The sequence below is a fragment of the Cydia pomonella genome, chromosome 8 (genome assembly GCF_033807575.1).
Source record: "Cydia pomonella isolate Wapato2018A chromosome 8, ilCydPomo1, whole genome shotgun sequence".
NCBI lineage: Eukaryota > Metazoa > Arthropoda > Insecta > Lepidoptera > Tortricidae > Cydia > Cydia pomonella.
The window spans coordinates 2,990,656-3,012,518 of record NC_084710.1 but is presented as its reverse complement, the minus strand read 5'-3'; the positions used below and the strand labels follow the sequence as shown (position 1 = coordinate 3,012,518).

Here is a 21,863-nt window from a genome sequence, read left to right as displayed (position 1 = left end):
GTAAGCGGCCTATAAAGCAACTCGTCTAAAATCAACCCGATAAATAAGTAGTTTGTCCTAGTCACTTTAGCTACTTGCCTTAGGATCATCTAGACCAATTCACAAATAGGTTAAAAAGTAAAGCAACGCGTCTTAAATTTAATTCGTAGAAGTCGGTTATACTCAGAAGAGGTTTGTTACAAAATAATAATAAAAACATAATTGCTACAAGTAATTATTTATTTATTTAAATTTTATTGCACAAAAAAGTGTACAAATGGCGGACTTAGTGCCTAAAGGCATTCTCTACCAGTCAAGCATAGGGCTAAAGAGACATTGCAAATAGGTGCAGCCAAAAGGCACTAAAAGGAATAAAGGAAGTCTCAATTTCGGAAACGAAAAATTTCGATCCCCACACAAATATGTAAGAGGCTTCCGAAGTCATGAGGCTAGAAAATTTCTCAATATTGGAAACTCTCCACCGGCACATCATGATGAAGCTAAGCTAGCAACAATGGAGTTATCAACAAATCCGGAAAGACACAGAGTCCGAGTCAACGTCATGCAGTGAACATTTATTTTAGTTATTCCATTAAAACTAACTTAATCAAAAATCTTAACTTAAATAATTTTTACCGGATTTAAGGACGACTCAATTGATTTAAGACCGAGTTGCTTCTTGGGCGGCATGCTATTTAGACCACATACATTTTAGACGAATAGCTCTGTCGGCGACCAGCTATTTAGACCATATGCATGTAAGACGATTTGATAATACGACAGTAGACAGTATAAATTTGCCCAAATGATTTTTAGGTGAGTTGACCCTCTAGACGACCTGCGTTTTTGACCATATGATACTAACCCGATAAGTTGTAGGCATTATTTAGAAGAGCTAGATTTCTTATAGTTCCCTATTGCTCAATCCTTTCGAGCCGATGCGGACCCGTACGCTGCTCCGGTGTGTGAGCCAGACAGCGTCAACAGAATAAGTAATAGATATTATCATACCGGAGCGACGTGCGAATTTGCGTAAAAAGACTGTACGGCGTACGCTACTGACTGGGCAGGAATGGAGTCCAGTGTGATCGATATAGTTGTTCGAAAAAATAAGGCCGAAACTGGCCATGCCAGATGCATATTTAGGGTTTGCAATCCGGGTCAGAAATGGATTAAATTATCCAGATCTGGATCCGGATCTTCCCATACATTTCAGATCCGTCGTGCAAACCGTATGAATATTGAAATAAAATACTTAGGTATATCATTCTTAAAATTTATTCACAATCATAAGCCTAAATATTATCAGGTAATCTGTATTTTACACTAAAATGGCATAATTTGTACACTAAGTACTTAAACGTAAAATTTGACGTAAACGTAATTAAAGATAGACAATATTTAAGGCATGTAAGTTGTCGAGTACCTAAACAATAAAATACAATTCACCACGCCAACTGGTGAAAGTTGCATTTTATCCACATGTGGGGCAAAGTAAACTGATGCAAATTTTGAGTTCTTTCCTTATATGTAGGCTGGTAGACTTGACTTTTAAATGATGTTTTTGTATGATAAATATTTAATGACGTTCATTGTGATTTGATTTGAATTGATTTTGTTTTACAGTTAATATTTTCCTCGAGTTGGTGTGATGAAAAAATTGAGTTTCACTCGGGGGCAAAATTTGTTTAACCCTCGTGCCTTGAAACACCCGCATCGCTCAAGATTCCACAATTTTTGAATTTTTCGCTTGGTCGGGTATAGTTAGTCAGACCAAACTAAGTTGGCAACGATTTTGATAGAATACAGAATACTTGTCTTGGTGTGACTCTTATCAATTTTAGCACGAGCGGTTAAATAACAACATTGCCCCCTTGTAAAACAAATAACTATTTCCAGTCAACGTCAACAGTCAACGTGTACAGTTCGCATACGAGCAGCGTGCATCTAAGTCCTCAGGTCGTAACCGAGGTTCCCAAATTGCGGGCATATTTCTCAGTCACTCTATTTATGCCTAACTGGAGTAAAAGAGAAAGATGCCCGCAATTTGTGAACTTTTCGGTGGTCGCGGTAGTCCCTTGGATATTTTACACGCGCATGGAGCCTGGTATAGTTGCAGCTGACTGTACATTCTTGGCAAGACTTTTGGAAATAATAATTGCAAGTTGAATCAATAGAGCACTGAAGGCTAGTTCGAACATTATTAATGTAGTCGTGTGGCGAGCATTTGTGACTGCATGTCTTAAGGGTATATATGTGACATTATCTATGAACAGGGGCCTTATTGTCGGTGGTGCTTACGCCATTAACAACGATGCTCCCATATTATAAACAACGCCGCGCTACGCAGTGCGGCGTAAGCGCCATCGACAATAAGGTCCCTTTTCATAGATAATGTCACATATGCTGCACATGGAAAATAAAGGACATTAGACTAAATGACGATATCACCTAAGAAAACGCTAGTAAAATTATGTAAAAGCTACATAATTATGCCTGGGTACAAAACCTACTATGCATCCTAGTAAAATATAAACTTAGTTTTTGTCAAATTTAGTACAAATAATAAATAACACAATCGAGGTTATGCTATTATTTTAAAACTTAGCATGAATATTTACGTACCTATCATATTATTATATCTACGTGTCTATGTTTGGAATTGGAAGTTTTTTCATGATGTGACGACATTTTGAGATTATAACATTACTTCCATGGACGGCGTTAGGCGTAGGCGGCGTGGGCCACCGCCTACGGCTTCGCGGTCCGAGTAGCCTCGCACCCCAATGGTTTATGCTTGATTCGGCCCCCAGAGGGCCTCGCAAAATGTACCTTGCCCACATTAAATTTTGGATTTGGGCCAATGATTAATAATAAATAATAATAAATATTCTTTATTGTACACCACATGTTGAAAAGGAGAATACAAAGAGAACACAATTACAATTAGGTAACAACAGGCGGTCTTATCGCTAAAAAACGATCTCTTCCAGACAACCTTTGGGTAGCAGGAAACAATAACTTACAACAATAAACGGGTAGTGCCAATATGAGATTACGTAGATATTAGAACAGTATCACATATCACGCATAAAAATATAGTTTTAAGTTAAAAATATAAATATACATAAAAATACCACATATAATAAATACATATGATTACTTCCCTGTTTCATGTTATAATTTCAACATGTCGTTTTGAAATGAGAGCGTAATTTTATTTGAATACAGAGCCAGACCGTTTATATTGTTTCAAACACCAATAACTAGAATATTATTAATGTGAAACATTGTCTATTTAGTTATACTAATTTGATATTCATCTAATATAATTAACATGATTAATTATATTGTATAAATTAAGCTGATCTGCATATGTCTATGGCACATGACAAAGTATAGTCAATTTGATTTATAGGCTAAATAACTATGCATGACTTTAACAAGGTTCTATTTACGAAAGATTTCTGTGGATCGTTTTGTGACTTGTAAAATTAAAGAATTTAAATCTGTTTATTTCAACAGTTATAGTCAAAGAGGTAAGTTACAAAAATAAATCTGTGTTATGACATCTTCAATAGGCGGGTCCACACAGAGCGAGCCTACGTGCGAGGCAATTTCCTCGCGCACAAACCGGCCGAGGCACGTATACACTGCCCGCCTCGCACGTGTGCTCGCTCTGTGTGGACCCGCCTAATCATAATCAGCATCACTATTTGTCTATGTTCACGATAAACTGAACAGATTTTCATGCATTTTCCACCTATCAATAGAGCGATTCTCGAGGAAGGTTTAGGTGTACAATTCGTTAAGGTTTTGTGTAAACCGTGCGAAGCCTATACTCTGTATCTTTAGATATTTAAATAAAAGTAAAAAAAATCTACCCTCAAATGGCTACGCAAGCCAGTTAAGTATAGATGAAAACATTACATGATCAAATAATGTTGGTTAATGTCAGATCGTTCAGTGACAGATCCAGCCGGTTTTGTACTTGGTTGGTTAACTAATAAATGTTATAACTACCCGAAAATTTACAAATTGTTTGTTTACTTTTATTTAAATACTTAAAGATACAGAGTATCGGCTGGTCGCAAGTATTAAATAAGTTAAGAGTAGACATTGTAATGAAAATTTGGTGGCATATAATATAAATTATAAATGTCTATTCTATTAGGTACTTTACAGGGCAAGGCAAAGAAATCATTAGTAACTATAAGAGTTGTAAGTAAAACTAAATCTACCATGCACTAAAATATCACTTGAATGTACCACTTAAATTCTGTCTTAAGATTGTTTAAGAAAAAAAGTTTTGCTATTTGTTGAGAAATAAAATAGAAACAATCAACTATGAAAAAAGATAAAACATTGATAAGTGTGATTTCATTAAAAAATAATTTATAAATTAAAATTGTATACAGCTGAGAATAAAATCAAGTTATTTGTTTTAGATTAGATGTGTCTACCTCCTGAGACTCACATGCCTACCTATTATAAGGAAGAAGTCCTAGTGCTCGACGCTGCACTAGTACTGGACATGGGCACTTTATGTCAAAGTGACAAGGATTAAGTTTGAATACAGAAAAATCTTCGTTGTTCAAATTTAACCTATATATCCGTGAAATAAAGTGCCCATATCGTTAACTAGTGCAGCGTCAAGCACTAGTACTTTCACTAGTACTTAGTACTTATTAATAAGTTTGATGAAATATCTGCAATTGGAATAGAGTTGCATTTGTTTTGTTTCGTTAAATTTTCAAACAAAACAAAATCAACTTTATTTCTAGCATTATGGGTTCAAATTTCATTGGCAAATATTTTTTGCCTTAGGAGGCTATTCTTGGATTTTATTATTTTTGTGATATAGGGTGTATAGTTACCACCACAACTGGTAGCCTGTCTAGTTCACTGCCAACTGTATTGTATGATTGTATGGAAATAAAGTTCTAGGAATAACCCTACAAAATTAAGCTAAGAAAAATATAATTAGGTCACTGCATGCAAATTCTATACATAGGGACCCAGTTTGATTGCTCTGCTGAAGTAAATTTGTAAGGTATTTGACATCACAGTTATGTCCTACACTAATGTCTGTCCTAAACAGCAAGTATACTATTTGGTACTGTCATGAGTAATTTAAAATGTTGATGAAAAGAGCCATTATTGAATAGGCATTACAGTAAAGTCGGGTCTCCATTAATATGCATAAAGAGGAAGAAAGAGGCCAGCAACTGTATCATGTAATTTGTTTACAGTTAAAACAAATATAAAAGTTAGATAAGAAATGTTTTGATGATATCCTGTTATACCTGATCAGGAATCAACTTAATTACACTATAATAGAAACTTCTTAATCTTTTAACCGCTTAGGATTTTCCATCATGCATGCTCATATCACCACCGGTATGATGTTACATGAAGTTTTGTCTTATACTATGGCAAAATGAGCTGGATATTATATGTCTTATATATCAGACTACGGCGGAAAATGTTAAAAATAAATGTTATTATAAACCTCCTGCAGCCTGTAACTTCATTAGTTTGAGCATTTTGCTGGGCACAGGGACTCCAGAGTGGGCGGCTTTTGGTTTTCGGACCTTCTTGGCACTCTTGGTGACACTGCTGGGTGCGGGAGCCGGCTTCGACTCTTTAGACTTTGGCGTACAAGGCGGCGCCATACTGGAGCGGGTCTTTACTGTTGTGTTATTTACTGTAAGCACAAAATGATTGACTGTGATGTAAATAAATACCTAATTATGTAAATAAATACGTAATTAACAAAATAAATACCTTTAATTTGAGTTGCGTCCACTAGTTTCCTAGTAGCCATGGTCTTTTTGATGGTCGAAATAGGCGACGCCTTCGGTTTGGTCTTCGATACGGTGCGCTGCACCTTAGGAGTGGCTTTTATACTTTCTCGAGGGGCCATTGTTAGTTTTGTCACTATTAAGGAGCAATTACTTAATTGTTATTTGATAACTTGGTCTACAAAACAACAAAATTACTACGAAGAAAACACTTTTTGAAATAACGTTTTGCTGAGCAAACTGACGCGATTGACGCAACAATGACACTGACAAAGACAGACAATTGTAGTGAGTTCGAGTAGAAGGAAGTGACCAAATCTCTTACACAGTTTTGATGTTGAAATCTATTATAAACTGCGTCATTATTGTGAGAAATGACTTGGAAATTTTATGACTAATGCAGGCTATTAAGTGTTAGATGTAAAATGAGAAAAAAAAATGTTTTTATTACTATATAAAAGTGCCAGACACTGCCAGATGAGCAATGAAAATAAAGACAAGAAAGTCTTCTTGAACCGTCTAGATTGTTTAAGACAGTTTTAAAACCGTTGATCCGTTTAATATCATTATTACCAACAACATAATATTTTTTGAGGAATAGAAAAGTAGGGCCGTGTATTGCCAGATTAAAGATAAGATTGCTGCAGTAAATCGATCAAGTCTTAATCGATTACATAATTGTTTATAATATTTTTGGACAATATGTTCACCGTTTACGTATTTTGTTCTAAAGTACACACAATACAAAATTAAGATTTTTTTTTCTGTGATGATTTGAAATATTACTATTCAGCTGCAGCATTGTATTCAAAAGTTTAATTATAATATGTATAATTTTTTAAATAGATACCTAATCGATATTTTTAATACCTGTCAATCACTATCAAGTCCCGTAATCTCATTTTGACGTCCTGAATAACGGCAACATTGCTAATTCGCGTCCATCTTTACTTCGATGTGTTTCATTATTGTTGTTTTACGTAAATTATTACAAAAATATTATTATTCTTCCATATCATCAGATATCTAACAAAGCTCTTTTCACTGAGATTTTAGCAAGACCTTATTCTAGCAAATATTAACTTGGTACGTCCAATTCCCTCGGATGTTTATCATAAGTGTCACATAGTTCCATTATCGTTTGCTCCACTAATGTTTCGTATAATGCTTCGCTGTTGACCTAGGTGCTAATTTGGCGTAGTGGGGGTTGTTTTTATATTTTCTCTTGAGAGATGGATGGTAAAAAAGCAATCTTTTTTGTTTGGTATTAGAAGGCTAATTGATGTTATTGTTTAGTTTGCAGATGAAGTGTGGGAATGGATAGATTGAACCAATTGCGCGGCGGCGGCGCAGGCGGCTCGCGGGACTCGTCGCTGGACGGCTCCGGGGCCGGCGACTCCTTCCTCACGGCCAACGACACGCCCTCCAAGTACTACTCTCTCTCAGAAGACGACTCCTTTGACAACGACATCACCAAAGATGTGTCACTGGCGACGGCAAGCGCGGAGTCCAGTCTCAACGCTTCCGACTGCTTCTCCAATCTGTCTCCAATTGGAAAAATAGACTATAAGATTGGTAAACAAATTGAGGCTGCTAACATTCTGTCTGGTGGAGTCAACATCTTTGATGATAATGATAACTCATATGATGGCAATGAACTTGTGATAGATGATAATGTTGAAATTGACAAATCTCCCAACTTGAAGTCTCCTGAAAGTTCTGGTTTGCCGCTTAATGAGGTTGAAAAAGCTTCTACTTCGAAGGTGGAAAGTTCTAGTATATTGCAAGGTAAGGTTGGATCTGAAAAGCTACCAGAAAGTTGTCTTCCTTTGCAAGATAACAATGAGTTAAGTAAGCAATCAAGTTTAAAGCTACCAGCTGAAATTTCCATGGACAGGGTTGATGGGCAACCAATGGAGATTGCGCAACAGGTGGCAGACGAGCCCCCAGTCAATGCCGAGCCTTCATTAAACCCTGGTCTGTTAGGCCATGCCCTTGTTGAAGAGGTAGAGGCAAATATTCCAATTAATGGTGAAGAACAATTAGCAGAAATTGCTCATCTTCCTTTAGACAATGATGCAGAGCAGATTGCCAATCTTGACAACGAAGCAGAAATAGCAGAGGCCAATTTACCCAATGATAATGGCGAGGCGAATCTTCCAAATGATAACAGTGAAGAAAACATACCTGATAATAATGCAGAAGAAGATAGAACGGAGGTTGTTCTGCAAATTGATGGGAACAATGTGGCAGCTATAAGCATTGGGACCGGGTTGTACTTGTACCGGAAGGAGGGTCAGGATGAGCTGGCTGCGGTGCAGATAGTCAAGGAGCCGCAGGAGGAGGAGCCTAGCTTCAAGTTTCTTAAAGTCCGGTGAGTTTTGCATACTTATTAATGAATTTCAACCATTTCTTAAAAAGCAACAAAATAATAAATCCATGATGTGTAATTGTGTATGTAAGTAATAACTCATATTTTTAATCAAATTTTGATAACAAAGGTACTTTTACTAACAACATCTAATCATCCATCAGAGCTTGTAATTTGTGAATTTGATGAAACTGCATATTATTATTTAAATTATGTTCTCACACATCTCTTAGAAAATTGACTTTTCTTTTAATATATTTCTATGATGTGTGATCCCTTAAGGGTAAACGCCTCCTCCATCTTCCATTTTTCTTTGTCTTCAGCAGTATTTTCCCAATTCTTTCCTGCTATTGTTATTATGTCATTAACCCATCTCTTTCTTTATCTACCTAAGTTCTGTTTGTCCAGTGGACCTTTCCATTTGGCTGTTTGAATAGTCCACCTCTTGTCTTTGTATCTAGCCAAATGTCCAGCCCATCTCTATTTTTGTCTTAAACTAAACTGTAGTGTGTCTGTCAGTTTGGTTTTCTTATGGATATCTGTGTTTCTTACTTTATTTATTCTTCTTAATTTCAAAAGGCTTCTTACCATTGCATGTTGGCAAGATAAAATTTATTCTTTAACTTTCTCAGTGAAGACCCATGTCTGGCATCCGTAAGTTAAACTGGGGAGGATGCAGGAATCCATAATTATTTTCTTTATTTTTAAACTATAATTCGAAACTTTGCATATACAATGTTTAATCTCAATAATTATATTCTACTATACTCAAACTATGAGCTAAGGTGCAAATTTCGTTCTACTACATTTTAAACTTCGTATTACATGTTAAAATGACTATTTTTTGCAATACCAAAGGGAATGTGAAATAAAGGTGGATTTGAATAAACTTTGTATTGCTTGAAACGATGCCGCCATGCCTTTGGCCTATGCTCTATTAGATGGTGCCACTTTTGGATATTTAACACATCATTGAAAGAATGAGGAATAAAGTCAAATGGTGTTCTAAAATTTTAATCATGTGCCGAAAGATGGCAGTAAATTTTCTGTGGCTACAAAGTTTACTTTATCAATCCACCTCTATTTCAAATTCTCTTTGGCCAAACTGTTGAAGTCTTATTAAGTGTAACATTTACCTGTTTTTTTTTTTATTGATATAATATTTTATATTAGTAGGTATTGTTTTACTTATTAATTAATTTTGTTTATATTTAATTTTACTGGATAAAATATGTGCAGCACATTTTATAGCACTTAGCTATTGGATGTTTTGAATTGCATTGCTAGAAACCACAATGTATGTATTATATTCTTTCCATTTACATTTATTTTTATTTATTTATTTTGAAACATAATAATATACAGCATTACAGTCGAGACCACAGCACTGTAGAATTTAGATTATAAAATAGGATTACACAATAGGAAAACAGATCACAATCAACTTTCGTCCATCACCTCGCAATACCGCAAACATATCTGATACACAGCCGTCCATCGACTTGCAAACATATCACAATCTGGTGCCCATGACAGAAGAGAGGTCAACAGCCTTAGAGCCCGCACAGCTGGCGAGTTTTTATATGCTACAGTGCGTGTAATTGGGACGGCCAAAAGCTTGTGACTTCGCGGTCGCAGGAGATTTTTGGGCACAAATGGAATAGTGAGTCTAACAGTTCTTCCTACCAGTTCAGGACAGTCTGTCTCGCCACGTAAAACTCCACATGCTGTCACCAGGAGATTGCAATTGCGTCTTACCGCAAGGGAATTAAAACCTAATGATCCTAACAAGTACTTGGTCTGATATCGGACATATATCTAAGGACAGGCCTGCTAGTTAAGTTGTGTCACTCACGAATTCGAGCCAATCTGCAACTAACGCAACTAGTTGCGCCCAATCGCGCGCGTTATGCGAAGTCATCAACCAATCGCGTTGTGGCGTTAGACTGCACGATTGGCTTGAATTCGTGTGCGTGACACCGCTGTACTGGTCCCATTTTTATTGCCCGTAAGGCCTGTCCTCAGATATATGTCAATAGGCGAGGCAATCTCCTCGCGCACAAACCGGCCAGTGTAGACGTGCCTCAGCCAAGGCGACGCGCTCGGGCGAGGAACACGCACTCGCCGCCTCGGCCGAGGCACGTCTACAATGGCCGTATTGTGCGCGAGGAAATTGCCTCGCGCGTATGCTCGCTGTGTGGACCCGCCTAATGATTATGTCATACTCTTTTTATTTGTATACGGCACAATACACGTAGTCTGACATATATAGGTGTATATCTCCTGACTTTTCTAATACACAAACACACACATTTATCTGATATTTATTTACACAAGGTCAATAACCTTTCATGTGTCTGATAAAATCATCATAAATAATCCTGAACGAATAGTATGTCAAGAACCTTTCATTGAAAAATAAAGAAGTTAGAAACTTAACAAGTGGCAGTTATAATTAAACCAAGAAAAATATGGAAATACACATAATCACATACATCAACATGAGTAATGAAATATATGCATTGTTTTTACTTACTTTGTGACTGCTTGTGCATAGTAATGAGGAAACTTGATATTTCAGTATTTATTTGTTATGTTGTCAATCATTTTGATACCTGGAGCCACCATTTTAGTGTTTTTATTTAGGATAGGACATTTTTACACAAATTGACTAAGCACCACAATAAGCTCAAATATATATATATATATATATATATAAATACGAGATTGGACGACCGGTTTGGCCTAGTGGGTAGTGACCTTGCCTACAAAGCTGATGGTCCCGGGTTCAAATCCTGGCAAGGGCATGTATTTGTGTGATGAGCATGGATATTTGTTCCTGAGTCATGGGTGTTTTCTATGTATTTAAGTATTTATAAAATATTTATATATCATTGTCTAAGTACCCTCAACGCAAGCCTTATTGAGCTTACTGTGGGACTTAGTCAATTTGTGTTATAATGTCCTATAATATTTATTTATTTAAATACGTAACTACATAGAAAACACTCATAACTCAGAAACAAATATCCATGCCCATCACACAAATAAATAGCCTTTAACCAAGGACCACAGGGCTTTATAGGGTAACTACTGACTAGCCAAGACAAGTTGTCATCTTAATACTTCTGAGAATGCTGGGAAGCCATTCTGATTCCAATTTTCAATCTGATGGTAATCACATGGTTATGTTTAAAAAAATAATTAATTAAATTAATTTTCAGAATCTAAGTAATAAATAACTAAAATTAATAAGTAATAGCTTGAACACTCTTTGGAATGCACTGTGCAATTAACAATTGTGCATGTATGTGTATTTTCATATGTTTAATGTAAAAAGGGCACAAGTTTACTTAATTACATAAAAAAAAGACTAGGCAATATAAAAATCCCCATAAAAAGCAAAATACAACATCCAAAGAGTCCGATTTAAAACTAACCACACCTCTTTACCTCTTGTTTTATTTATTTCATTATTTTGTTTTAATTTTCTTTTTTTTCTGTTGTTATAGAGAAAACGCCGAAGGCAATTTAGAAGTTTACGAAGAAATACAAGAAGTAGTCATAGTGCCCCAAGAGACGGTAAGATATTTTGATAAAGTGTTATTGTGACAGCTGGGTCCACGCCGGGAGCGGCGCCGCGCGGAGCCGGCCGCGCGAGGCCGGCGCGCGGGCGCGGCGCGGCGCGCGGGCCTGCAGCGCGGCGGGGGGCCGCGCCGGCGGCTGCCCGGTGAGCTCCGTCCGAACGTTGAAAATCGAACTTTCGTGTAGTCGAATTTCAATTGTTGTGAGTCGTTACGCTAAATTTACGGTTTAACTTACGTATTTATAGTCAGTCACTCGCGCGACATGTACGCGGCGGCGCGCGGCTATCGTCAACGCTACAATGGAGACCTACAGGCATATTCAGGTTTTCAGTGATTCAATCTCATTCCAATGAGAGATCAGTATCATATTGGAATGAGATCGAATAACTAAGACTCGAATTGGCCTGCTAGGCTCTCCAAAAATAGCTTAATGTTACGTATTTGTCGAATTTCCCGAATTGGTTCGCAGTCTCGACCTACTCCCAGTAGGACTGGCCAATTAGGAATGTGATTCTGATAAGCCGCATGGTAACGCGCTCTCGCGTTTCTAGTGTGGCAAATTGTTATAATTTAATGATTGATTGACGAAATTTGATGATCCTCTGTTCCTCTCCTAACCTAATTACACTTGCGAGGTCTTTTTTTATGATAGAGGAGGCAAACGAGCAAACGGATCATGATAAGCGATGCCCATGGACACCTGCAACACCAGAGGGGTTGTAAGTGCGTTGCCGGCCTTTAAGATAGGAGTACGCTCTTTTCTTGAAGGTTTGAAGGTCGTATCGGTCCGGAAATACCGGAGGCGACAGTTCATTCCACAGTTTAGCTGTGCGAGGCAGAAAGTCCCTGAAGTAACGCACAGTTGAGGACTGCCAACCATCTAAGTGGTGAGGATGGAAATGTTGTCGCGTAGGGCGATGGCGAAAAGAAGCGGTAGGGATTAATCCGAACAATTCCTTGGAGCACTCCCCGTTATACATGAAAATGCAGAGCGAGGCCACATCGCCACGCAGCGCCAAGGAGTCAAGCCGATCCGAAATACGCTGGCAGTCGACAATTCGAGTCGTTCTTCGTTGGATGCGGTCCAGACGGAGAAGCTGGTACTGGGGTGCCCCTGCCCATAGATGAGAACAGTATTCCATGTGAGGCTGCGTTTATTGTCCTGCCTCAGTCCTCCTTCTCTTGGTGAGAATTCTCGTCCAATATACAGACAGGGGTATAGCAATAGTCCAATCTAATACAAATTGAATATCTGTTAATTCATAGTCATGAAAATATAACTTTTACAGTTACATATTTTTAATTTATCCAAATACCTATAAAAGGGGGTATTACTGCAATGTTCTGCCGCCATATAACCATAGATTAACTTAAATATACTATGCCTTTGAACAGTTTTTTGTCAAGTTTTCACTATGACTGATGCATCAAGGAATACAAGGAGATTTGTTTACAGAGAGACTACCGCGACACGCAAAAATCGAAATTGCGTAATCAGCCTCTATCGCTTGAATACGCTAGAGTAATAAAGAGGTAGATAACGATAGTTCGATTTTCGTGTTTCGCGGTAGGCTCTGTGTTTGTTCTAGTAACACCCTCTACACTGAGTTTTGAGTAATATTCCCTTTAGCCATTTACAGCAAGGTTTGGATGACATATACCTAACATATTTGTTTTCATCTTGCAGCCTATTAGAGAAAGACCAACACCAGCTGCCCCAAGCACGTCAAAAGACGACAACAAGCCGGTTGTTTGTGAACCAAGCACAAGCAAAAAAGGTGAAAAGAAGGATACTACAACTCACAAAGACGCTCCCGTTGCGTCCACATCTAAACAAGACACGGAGCCTAAAGAGTCACAAGCTGATAGAACAGAACGAAACATGAATGGAAAAATGGTCAAATTCAGCGAATCAAGGAAGTCCCCCCTCATGGTCCATTCCACTCCTAACAAGGAAGGGATTCCTTTAACTAAAACTATGGTAGACCAGCAACTACATCCTAATAGACATTCAGACAACATCAAGAAGACTATAGAAGTCCACACAGACAATTGCAAACAAAAGATTTTGGAATCACCCTCAACATCTAAAAATAAGGATGTTGCTAGTCCTGATAAAACAACTGATGAAACACCAGCTGTTAATAAACCAGTAGATAAGGACAGTCCTGACAAAAAGCATATTGGCATAGTCACAAAGGAAATAGTGCCTGATGTAATTGACAAGAAAACAGATGAAATCCCTTGCAGTTCTAATGTCAAAACTAGTGATAAAGTAGAGGTTGCGAAACTAAATGAAGATGAAGCGAAAGTTTTGATGATAGGAAAACTAATGGAATCAGTTAAAGTACCAATGAATAAGGACAAGGAAAAGATGAAAAAAGATGAACCTGAAAACAATTCTAAAAAACCAAATGCTCCAAGTACAAGTGAGGTTGAAATTTCAACCACAAGTATAAGTAAGGGTAATAAAACCGAAGAAAAGCAACCTTTAACCCCCAAGCAACCATTACCAACTACACGTACAGATGCAAAAGAAAAAGAAATATCAACTAGTTTTTCGTTTGCGCCTACTAGCGTACCTATGGAGATTGATAATTCCATAGTTAAAACGTCCATAAATGATAAACCTGAAGTGAAGCCAGTGTCACCTACCGAAATCATTGAATCAGATGACATGGAAGTTGATGAAGATGCATTAGTTATAGAAGAGCAGATTATTGAAAGCCAACCTGATAAATGGGAATTACAGAAACCAGAAGTAGAAACAGTAGCGGCGGCTGTTGAAATGAAATCAACAATTATTAATAATCAAATGAAGAACGTTTTGGAAACAGGAGAAATCAAACCTACAACTTCCATCATAAAAAAAGAAAGTGTTGCAGAAACTATTCAGACAGGCAACTCGAGCTCGATAAATGCTACTGCAATAAATTTCACGACAGATCATAATATCGACAAGCGTAAACCTGATAAAACAGATACAACAATAGCAACATCTGTGAAGGATCTTAACACTAACACTATCAAAACTGATATGCCTACAACAGAACATAAACCTGGAACTGAACTAAAAACAAATAGTTTTAGTAAAATTGAAGTTAAAGGCACAAATCCTAAAGGTACTCAATTAAACCATAATATTAAAATAATACAAAACGAATTAATAAAGCAAACTACACCTCGAGAGAAATTAAATCAAAATATAGAAAAATCGTCGAATGTGAAAGAATCAGTTGTAATGAAACCTATTGAAAAGAATTTCACTGAAACAAAGTCAGCTGCCCTAGATCCATCGATCCCAACAGCTAAAGTAAATCATTTAATCGTCAATAACGTGCACAATAAACCAGAGAATGCAATAGCTAAATGGGAATCAACAGATAAGAAATTTGAAAAGAAAGAAGCATTACCTATCGCAGATACTGAAGATGTAAAAATCACGTCATTTTTACCCAGTAAAGAGCAACCACAAAGCAGGTTACCAATAAATACTCAAAGTTTAATCAAACCACAAATCAAATCAGATATCAAACCCCCAATTATAAATATTGCTGAAGCCAAAAGGGAAATTAACCATAAATTAACAAATGCAGTTGACTCAAAACCAAAGTCCATTAATAATAATCATGCACCAGTTCCCTTTGGCAAGTGGACTGAGGCGAATCGCCAAGACTTTTTAAACAAAATCAAAGAATCAAAGCCAGTCAATATCTCTAATGCAAACCAGATTAAGCAGCCAAATGATTTAAATAGAAGAGATGTCCTAAAGAAGATCGATAGTCAAAGGCAAACCTATAATGCGCATGTGAAAATTCAAGAGTCATTAAATAAAGGAAATATTAAAAACGAAGCGTTTGCGAGCAAAACGGCCCCTGCTACTTTAACTAAGATAGAACCTAAAGTTTATGTGAAACCTGAAGCCCCTGTTGTAAAACCTAAACCAATTGTTGAAAAGAAACCTGATCAAGAACCACAAAAGCTTCAGTTAGAGTCCATTGTCGCAGCAGCTGCGTCTAATACTACTAAAAAAGAACAAAGAAAGGAAATAAATAATCAACACCTAATTGATAAAACAATTGAAGGTATTATCAATAAAGCGGTAACCGGAAAAAGCCCTGAACCCATTATGCCTACTGTCACAGAAAAACCTATAATTGAGAAAGTTGATAAAAAGCCTGAACCAAAAACTAACAGTCAGCCTACTCTCTTGGACGCTATTGAAATGAAGATGAACGAACTACACGGAATACCTTTCGTGGAGAGGCCGCCACACGAATTGCCGCGGCCATACGTCACGGATTCTAAAATATTATCCAAAACTGAACCCCAGAGTATACCGCCGAAAGTTAGCAAGATTCCCAATCTGTTACCTCTGCCTAAATCTCAGCAGAAACTTAGCGAGGATGTTATAAATCTAGAAACTAAAGAAAAATCCTCGATTTCGTATTTAAGCTCGCCTAAAACGGCAGAGAAGTCGGTCCCGACCCACGAGGCGAACACGAGTAAAGACAAAATAATAACGGAAAAGGAATTCGACAAGTTTGCGAGACGCAATTCGGTCACTTATGAAGATCGTCTAACCATCACAGAGTCTCACCAAGTCATCCAAACGGTCGTGCCGAGGGACGTGCCACCGAAAAAGATTTCGCGAAACGAACAAATGCTTGCTGAAGCCAAAGCTAAGTCACCACACAAGCATCTACCGGTTAAGCAGTATCATCCGAGCAAAGCTGCCAGCAAGTATATTCCCGTGGAAACTAATAAGCAGTATCAATCGAAGCTTCAACTGGCATATCAGACGGCGATATCGGTGAGCGCGAAACGACGTATTGAAAGCCCGATCACTATCATAGAAGACAAGCCGGTCAAAGTTGTATACTTAGATTCAAACGTTTCTGAATTTAACAGTACTCAATTGAACGTCCAAGGCCGCGACTTATCTCCGGCCAAGCGTGCACCAGAACCGGACGCCGTCACCGTCGGAACTGGAGATTCTCTCGACTCGGACATGCTTGATGCTATAGACGACAGGCAGGAGGAGGTTAAAATTAAGAGCAAACATCAACGCAAGCAGGTGCTCACCCCTGTTGAGACCCCTGATTTAGAGTTGATCGAGCCTAGTGACCTGGGTATAGAGGTCTCGCCTAAAAAGAAGCGGAAAACTGAGGATAAGCCGGAGAGGAAGCAGAATCTCGTGCCGAAGAAGTCATACTTGCTCGGAAGGAGCGTCGAGGAACCTACAGAGATCCGACCGAATCCCATGCCTGCTGTTCTCCATACTGACCCAGTTTCGGCTATAGACAGCCTGGTGAAGGCGGCCGAGCTGCTCGATCAATCAGAGACCTTGAACGCTAGTGTTCAGAGTGTGGACAGTTCGCAGAGTACCCCCGTCAAACGCGGCCGTGGAAGGCCGAGGAAAAATCCTCTGCCCGATGCCGCGGTAGAAACTACAGTCAGTCCCCAGAAAAAGCCGAGACTCATCGATGCCAAAGTCGCTAAACATATCAGCAGTTCCGACGATTCTAGCGACGACGATTCCATGATCAAAGAGAACTGGACGATGGGAAAGATAAACGAAAAGATTGTCTGCCCCATCTGCAACAAGCTGTTCCGGTCAGAAAATGTCGTGTTCAAACACGTCAAGCACTGCACCGGGCCGTCCCCGAGTCGATCCGATTCCGAGAAACGCAGTCCGCGCCGCTCGCGGCTGTCGCGCGAGAGCGAAACAAAATCGCGAGACAGTGAATCCAAACAGCGAGATTCGAGACACGATCCCGATGAAGTGGATCTCTCCCCAGTCAGAAAAACTCCCAGTAAAAGAAAGTCGAAAGACTCTGGTAAATCATCTTCGAGCGACGACGTAATTCCGATCCAAACTGACGTCAAAGAAGATGAACCAAAAAAGACTGAACCCCGAAAGACCATCAAACCCAAACTTAACCCGAGGGCTAGTAGTCTCGTTTGCGAAATTTGCAACAAGAGCTTTAGACAGCTTTCGTACCTGGTCAGCCATAAGCTGCAGCATAAAAAAGAAGATAAGAAACTGACCAACGAACCCCAATCTACAGAAAAGTCAGTATTCAGCTGTGAGACGTGCAAGAAAGAATTTAGGAAACTACATCATTTGGTGCAACACAGGCTGATCCACAACCCGGTGCAGTCGAGGGCACTAAGGAAGACATCTTCTGAACAGAAGGAGCTTCCCAAAAACCTCGAAGCTTCAAAGATAGATGACCAGAGTGCAGGTTTCCGCTGCGAACCTTGCGACAAGTCGTTTAGAAAGTTACACCATCTCGTGGAGCACAGAGAAACCCATGATGGCATTAACCGGCAAAGATCCAACTCCATAACCCAGGAAAAGGAGAAAGAGAAGCCGACACCGCCGCCGCAGTGCGATATCTGCAAGAAAACCTTCAGAAAGCTCCACCATTTGATCGAACACAAAGAACAACATCTAGAGACCAGTTCCGAGAAATCCGATGATCAGAAGAGCGTAAAAAGTGCGTTATCCACTAAAGACATTATCCACGAATGCAATTTGTGCTACATGGTGTTCCCCAACGAGCATTCACTGAATAAACACACGGTCATTTGTCTGAGGAAAAAGAGACAATCGGCAGCCAAAAAAGCGGCAGCGCTTGAAGAAAAGAATGCTGAAGAGAGTTCTAAAGCAGAACTGCCAGAGGAAACTGAAGTAGAATCTGTCAAAGAGCCACACGTAGAAACAAAAGCCGTAGAGGAAAAAGTAGTAAAACCTCCCGAAAAACCAATTGATCTTCCAAAGGAAGTACCTCAGGTAAAGGAAGATCCTCCTAAACCGGCAATAGTACCAACAGTCGAGAAAGTTGATAAACAGATCGAGCCTAAAGCAGTTGAAAAGAAAGCACCGCCACCAGAAAATCCAACACCCAAAGTTGCAAAGTCTGTAGAAACTCCAGCTAAAGTCAAACAAGTAGAAGAGATCATAGTTATCGAAGATACGCCTAAGAAGAAAACTCCCGCTAAAGATAAAGTGGCGCCGAGTGTGACGAAGCGTCAGAAAGTCGCTCCGCCTACTGACGAGCGAACCGCGCCTTCCAGCGACGACGATGAAATCCGCTACATGTTCAACCCGTACTTTAAAGTTGTAGAGACGACTGAAAGCAAAACCTTCATGAAGATCCGCGCCAAAAAGCGCAGTTCCCTAACATTCGAGAAACCACATAAAGACGTAGTCAGTAGACGAACGTTACTCCAGCACCCGCCTAAAATCCCGCGTGTCCGCGCCAAAGCTGACGACGTTCCCTCTCCTCCCAAACCGGTGGTCAAACCCAAAATAACAGTAGAAGTGCCTTCAACAGACTCCGATGACAGCGACGTGAAGTACTCCTTCCCGAAGTCTGTTCCGGAGAAACCGGAAAAGCTACAGGCTCCGGCGGAAGATACGAAACGGAGGAAGACGATGGCGGAGAAAAGAAAGTCTCTTAGTGCGATAGCGAAGCGAAAGTCGCTAGGGAAGACCACCGTCAAGGCTAAACCTTCGTCTGCGAAACCAATTAAACGACGTAAGTAACAAACTTTGTTATAGGTAAAAATCTTACTGTAAATGTCATTTGACATAAAATAAACTTAAACTTTGGTAGATTTTATGCACAATACAGGAAAATTTAATATAAAAGCCCTTATCAAAACTAACTTCCTGTGCTAATAATGTAACAATACCAATATTGTCCTTAGATGTATTTGATCAGGTATAAATATCTGCTTGCAGTTTTATAAATATTTAAAATTGAAGCAAATTCTAATAACTTTTGTGCTTATGTGGTCGACCTAGTCACTCTTACCTAGAGGAGACCAAATTCTGTATCATCCTAAGGACCATCATACAAGAAAAAAATGTCAGTTCATTACGAAATCAATAGTGCAGGAAATATGATTGAATTTATTTTTGAAATCGAATTAAACAAAAGGAATGTAACCGTATTAAGTGGAAATAGGCGTATCAGGCGGGCCGTATGCTTGCTTGCCACCGTCGTGGTATAAAAAAAAATAGTATAGATTTTATTGAAGAAGTAGCTACTAGGGCTAGGACAGTGGGTCTTAGGACTATTAGACAAATCCCTTATTCGTTAGTTGTCACTAACAACTTTTGCTTTTACAGGAACAGAAGCGGCCGAGCACCGCTGCGACTGTGGCCAACTATTCAGTAGTGCTGCACTGCTCGCACGGCACGCCTCTCTCGCTCACACACCCCCGCGCGTGCGCCGACCGCGGGACATCGACGCAGCGCCGCCGAGCCGCAAGGCGACTGCCGACCTAACGAGGAAAGGTGTCGACCAGGTAAAAAAAAGTGTTAAGGATGTTGAGAAACCGAGGAAAAGTGTAGAGCAATCACGGAAAAGTGTCGAGCAATTACGAAAAAGTGTCCATCAGGTAAAAAAGAGTGGGAAAGACGCCAGCAGTAGTGTCGAGCACCCGCGGAAAAGTGTCGAGCAATCACGAAAAAGTGTCGATCAGGTAAAAAAGAGTGGGAAAGACGTTAGTGTCGAGCAAAAGAAAGTAGTCAGTGGTATGGACAGTGTTCGGAAATCGGTGAAGAAAACAGCTAGTGCGAGGAGCCGCGTACACACCGGCATTCCGCTGCCCGATAAGCGTCCGTCGAGGAAATAGAGCTCTTGTAACTACACGTTTTATGGGACCCTTGTTCGTGTTCAGTGAGTACTTTAAATTATAGTTAAAATTACTCATTGCTTGGGTGTTTTTAGCGGCCTAAAACTGAGACTTGGAACATTTTATTTGACTCTGACTGCCAAAGACGTCAGTTGACGAGGGCGTGCAGCCCAATAAGTATCAACTTTCACAATGACGCGCTGCTCACGACAGGCGTGGCATTAAAGTTGTACACATCACTATTTTGTTGAGTCTTGTTATCTACTCAGAATGATGAGCTCTTTCGACTCCCACAAGAGAAAAAACAGTCCCATTTTTTTCTTCCCGTTACCATTATTCATGGACTTTGTATGACGGTAACCAGAAAAAAATTAAAGAAAAAAATATGGAAAGCTTGAGACACTTTTTTTCTTAAAACAAAATCGTGTTTCTGAGTAGAAACAAAACAAAATCCAATTCAAATAATAAGGGGCGTGTAAAACTAGTACATTACGATACAAGTGCGAAAAATAGGAAATTCAAAACGAGTGGCGATAAATTAAAACACGACCGAAGGGAGTTGATGTTTTAAATTGACACGAGTGGCGAATTACTTATTCGCACATGTATCGTACAACGTTTTACAGTACATATGGCCCTTTAAATGTTTGACACAGTAACGTAATATGCTAATTTGCGCACTAGTGCGGTAAAGTAGCACCATATGTACTGTAAAATATATATTATTATGTATAAAATCACCACTAACTACATTCATAAGGAGCCGATAACACGTGTAGTTAACCCCTTTAGGTTTAGTTATAAGGGGCCTCTGCTCGCAAGGGTTCACTGTCGATTTGAAGGAAGCCTATTTCAGAATACTTAATCGATGTTCGAAGTTGTCTGATCTAATCTTATGCCGGCTGTACAGTCGCCATCAGATATATCGGAGCGGCCGAGGTGCTCACAAGTATCTGAACACACCTCTATTGTCAAGGCGTTAAAGTGCGTGTTCAGATATTTTTGAGCACCTCGGCAGCTCTGATATATCTGATGGCGACTGTAGATACTCGTCGAGAGGTTCTCACTGAGTCTCGGTCAAAATCCGACCCAATCAGACAAGGGCGAGACGAGTCGAGTAAGTGCGAGGCGAGAAAGGCAGTATGAATACATCAGCCTGTCTCGGGGTCTCTTGACGAGTGTGTACAGCCGGCATTAGTGGTAGTTGGTATAATTAAAGTTACATTGATCAAACTTGCCAACCAATTTCTAACCTCAAAATGTAAGTTTTAAATTATGATTCTACTCGACCAATCCGAAAAAGCATTTTGAACCAATTAATTTTTTTATGAAATGAAACATGAATTTTTTTGTTAAAAATAAGCATTTGGAGGTTACAAATTTTCAAGCAAATACCTTTAAGTGAAGTCAGATGTCTCGTCCAAGCTATTTTATAGATAGACACACTCAGTCACACTCAAAATATAATTT

At 39.1% G+C, this 21,863-nt stretch overlaps 2 protein-coding genes and 1 long non-coding RNA gene across 3 annotated transcripts in view; 2 read left to right on the top strand and 1 right to left on the bottom strand.

Moving 5' to 3' along the window:
* The window catches only part of LOC133520260 (uncharacterized), a 380,113-nt gene that overhangs the window by 253,598 nt on the left and 104,652 nt on the right, over nucleotides 1-21,863 (top strand). The gene's annotated exons all lie outside the window — the stretch shown is intronic.
* On the bottom strand, nucleotides 4,810-6,182 carry LOC133520393 (uncharacterized). The gene is made up of 2 exons (XM_061854785.1): nucleotides 5,767-6,182; nucleotides 4,810-5,686 (listed from the first exon to the last, which is right to left on the bottom strand). The coding sequence occupies exons 1-2, from the start codon at nucleotides 5,903-5,905 to the stop codon at nucleotides 5,484-5,486; spliced, it is 342 nt and encodes a 113-aa protein (XP_061710769.1). The 5' UTR covers nucleotides 5,906-6,182; the 3' UTR covers nucleotides 4,810-5,483.
* LOC133520392 (titin-like) lies at nucleotides 6,395-20,883 on the top strand. The gene is made up of 5 exons (XM_061854784.1): nucleotides 6,395-6,869; nucleotides 7,080-8,157; nucleotides 11,667-11,736; nucleotides 13,429-19,288; nucleotides 19,885-20,883. Exons 2-5 carry the CDS (start codon nucleotides 7,100-7,102, stop codon nucleotides 20,391-20,393), a joined length of 7,497 nt encoding a protein of 2,498 aa, XP_061710768.1. The 5' UTR covers nucleotides 6,395-6,869; nucleotides 7,080-7,099; the 3' UTR covers nucleotides 20,394-20,883.

Coding starts and splice junctions, on each gene's coding strand:
- LOC133520393 (XM_061854785.1), bottom strand. CDS start 5,905: ATGGCCCCTCGAGAAAGTATAAAAGCCACTCCTAAGGTGCAGCGCACC. Junction 5,687..5,766: donor GGACGCAACTCAAATTAAAG/GTATTTATTTTG, acceptor TTGTGCTTACAG/TAAATAACACAACAGTAAAG.
- LOC133520392 (XM_061854784.1), top strand. CDS start 7,100: ATGGATAGATTGAACCAATTGCGCGGCGGCGGCGCAGGCGGCTCGCGG. Junction 11,737..13,428: donor TCATAGTGCCCCAAGAGACG/GTAAGATATTTT, acceptor TTCATCTTGCAG/CCTATTAGAGAAAGACCAAC. Junction 19,289..19,884: donor TGCGAAACCAATTAAACGAC/GTAAGTAACAAA, acceptor TTGCTTTTACAG/GAACAGAAGCGGCCGAGCAC.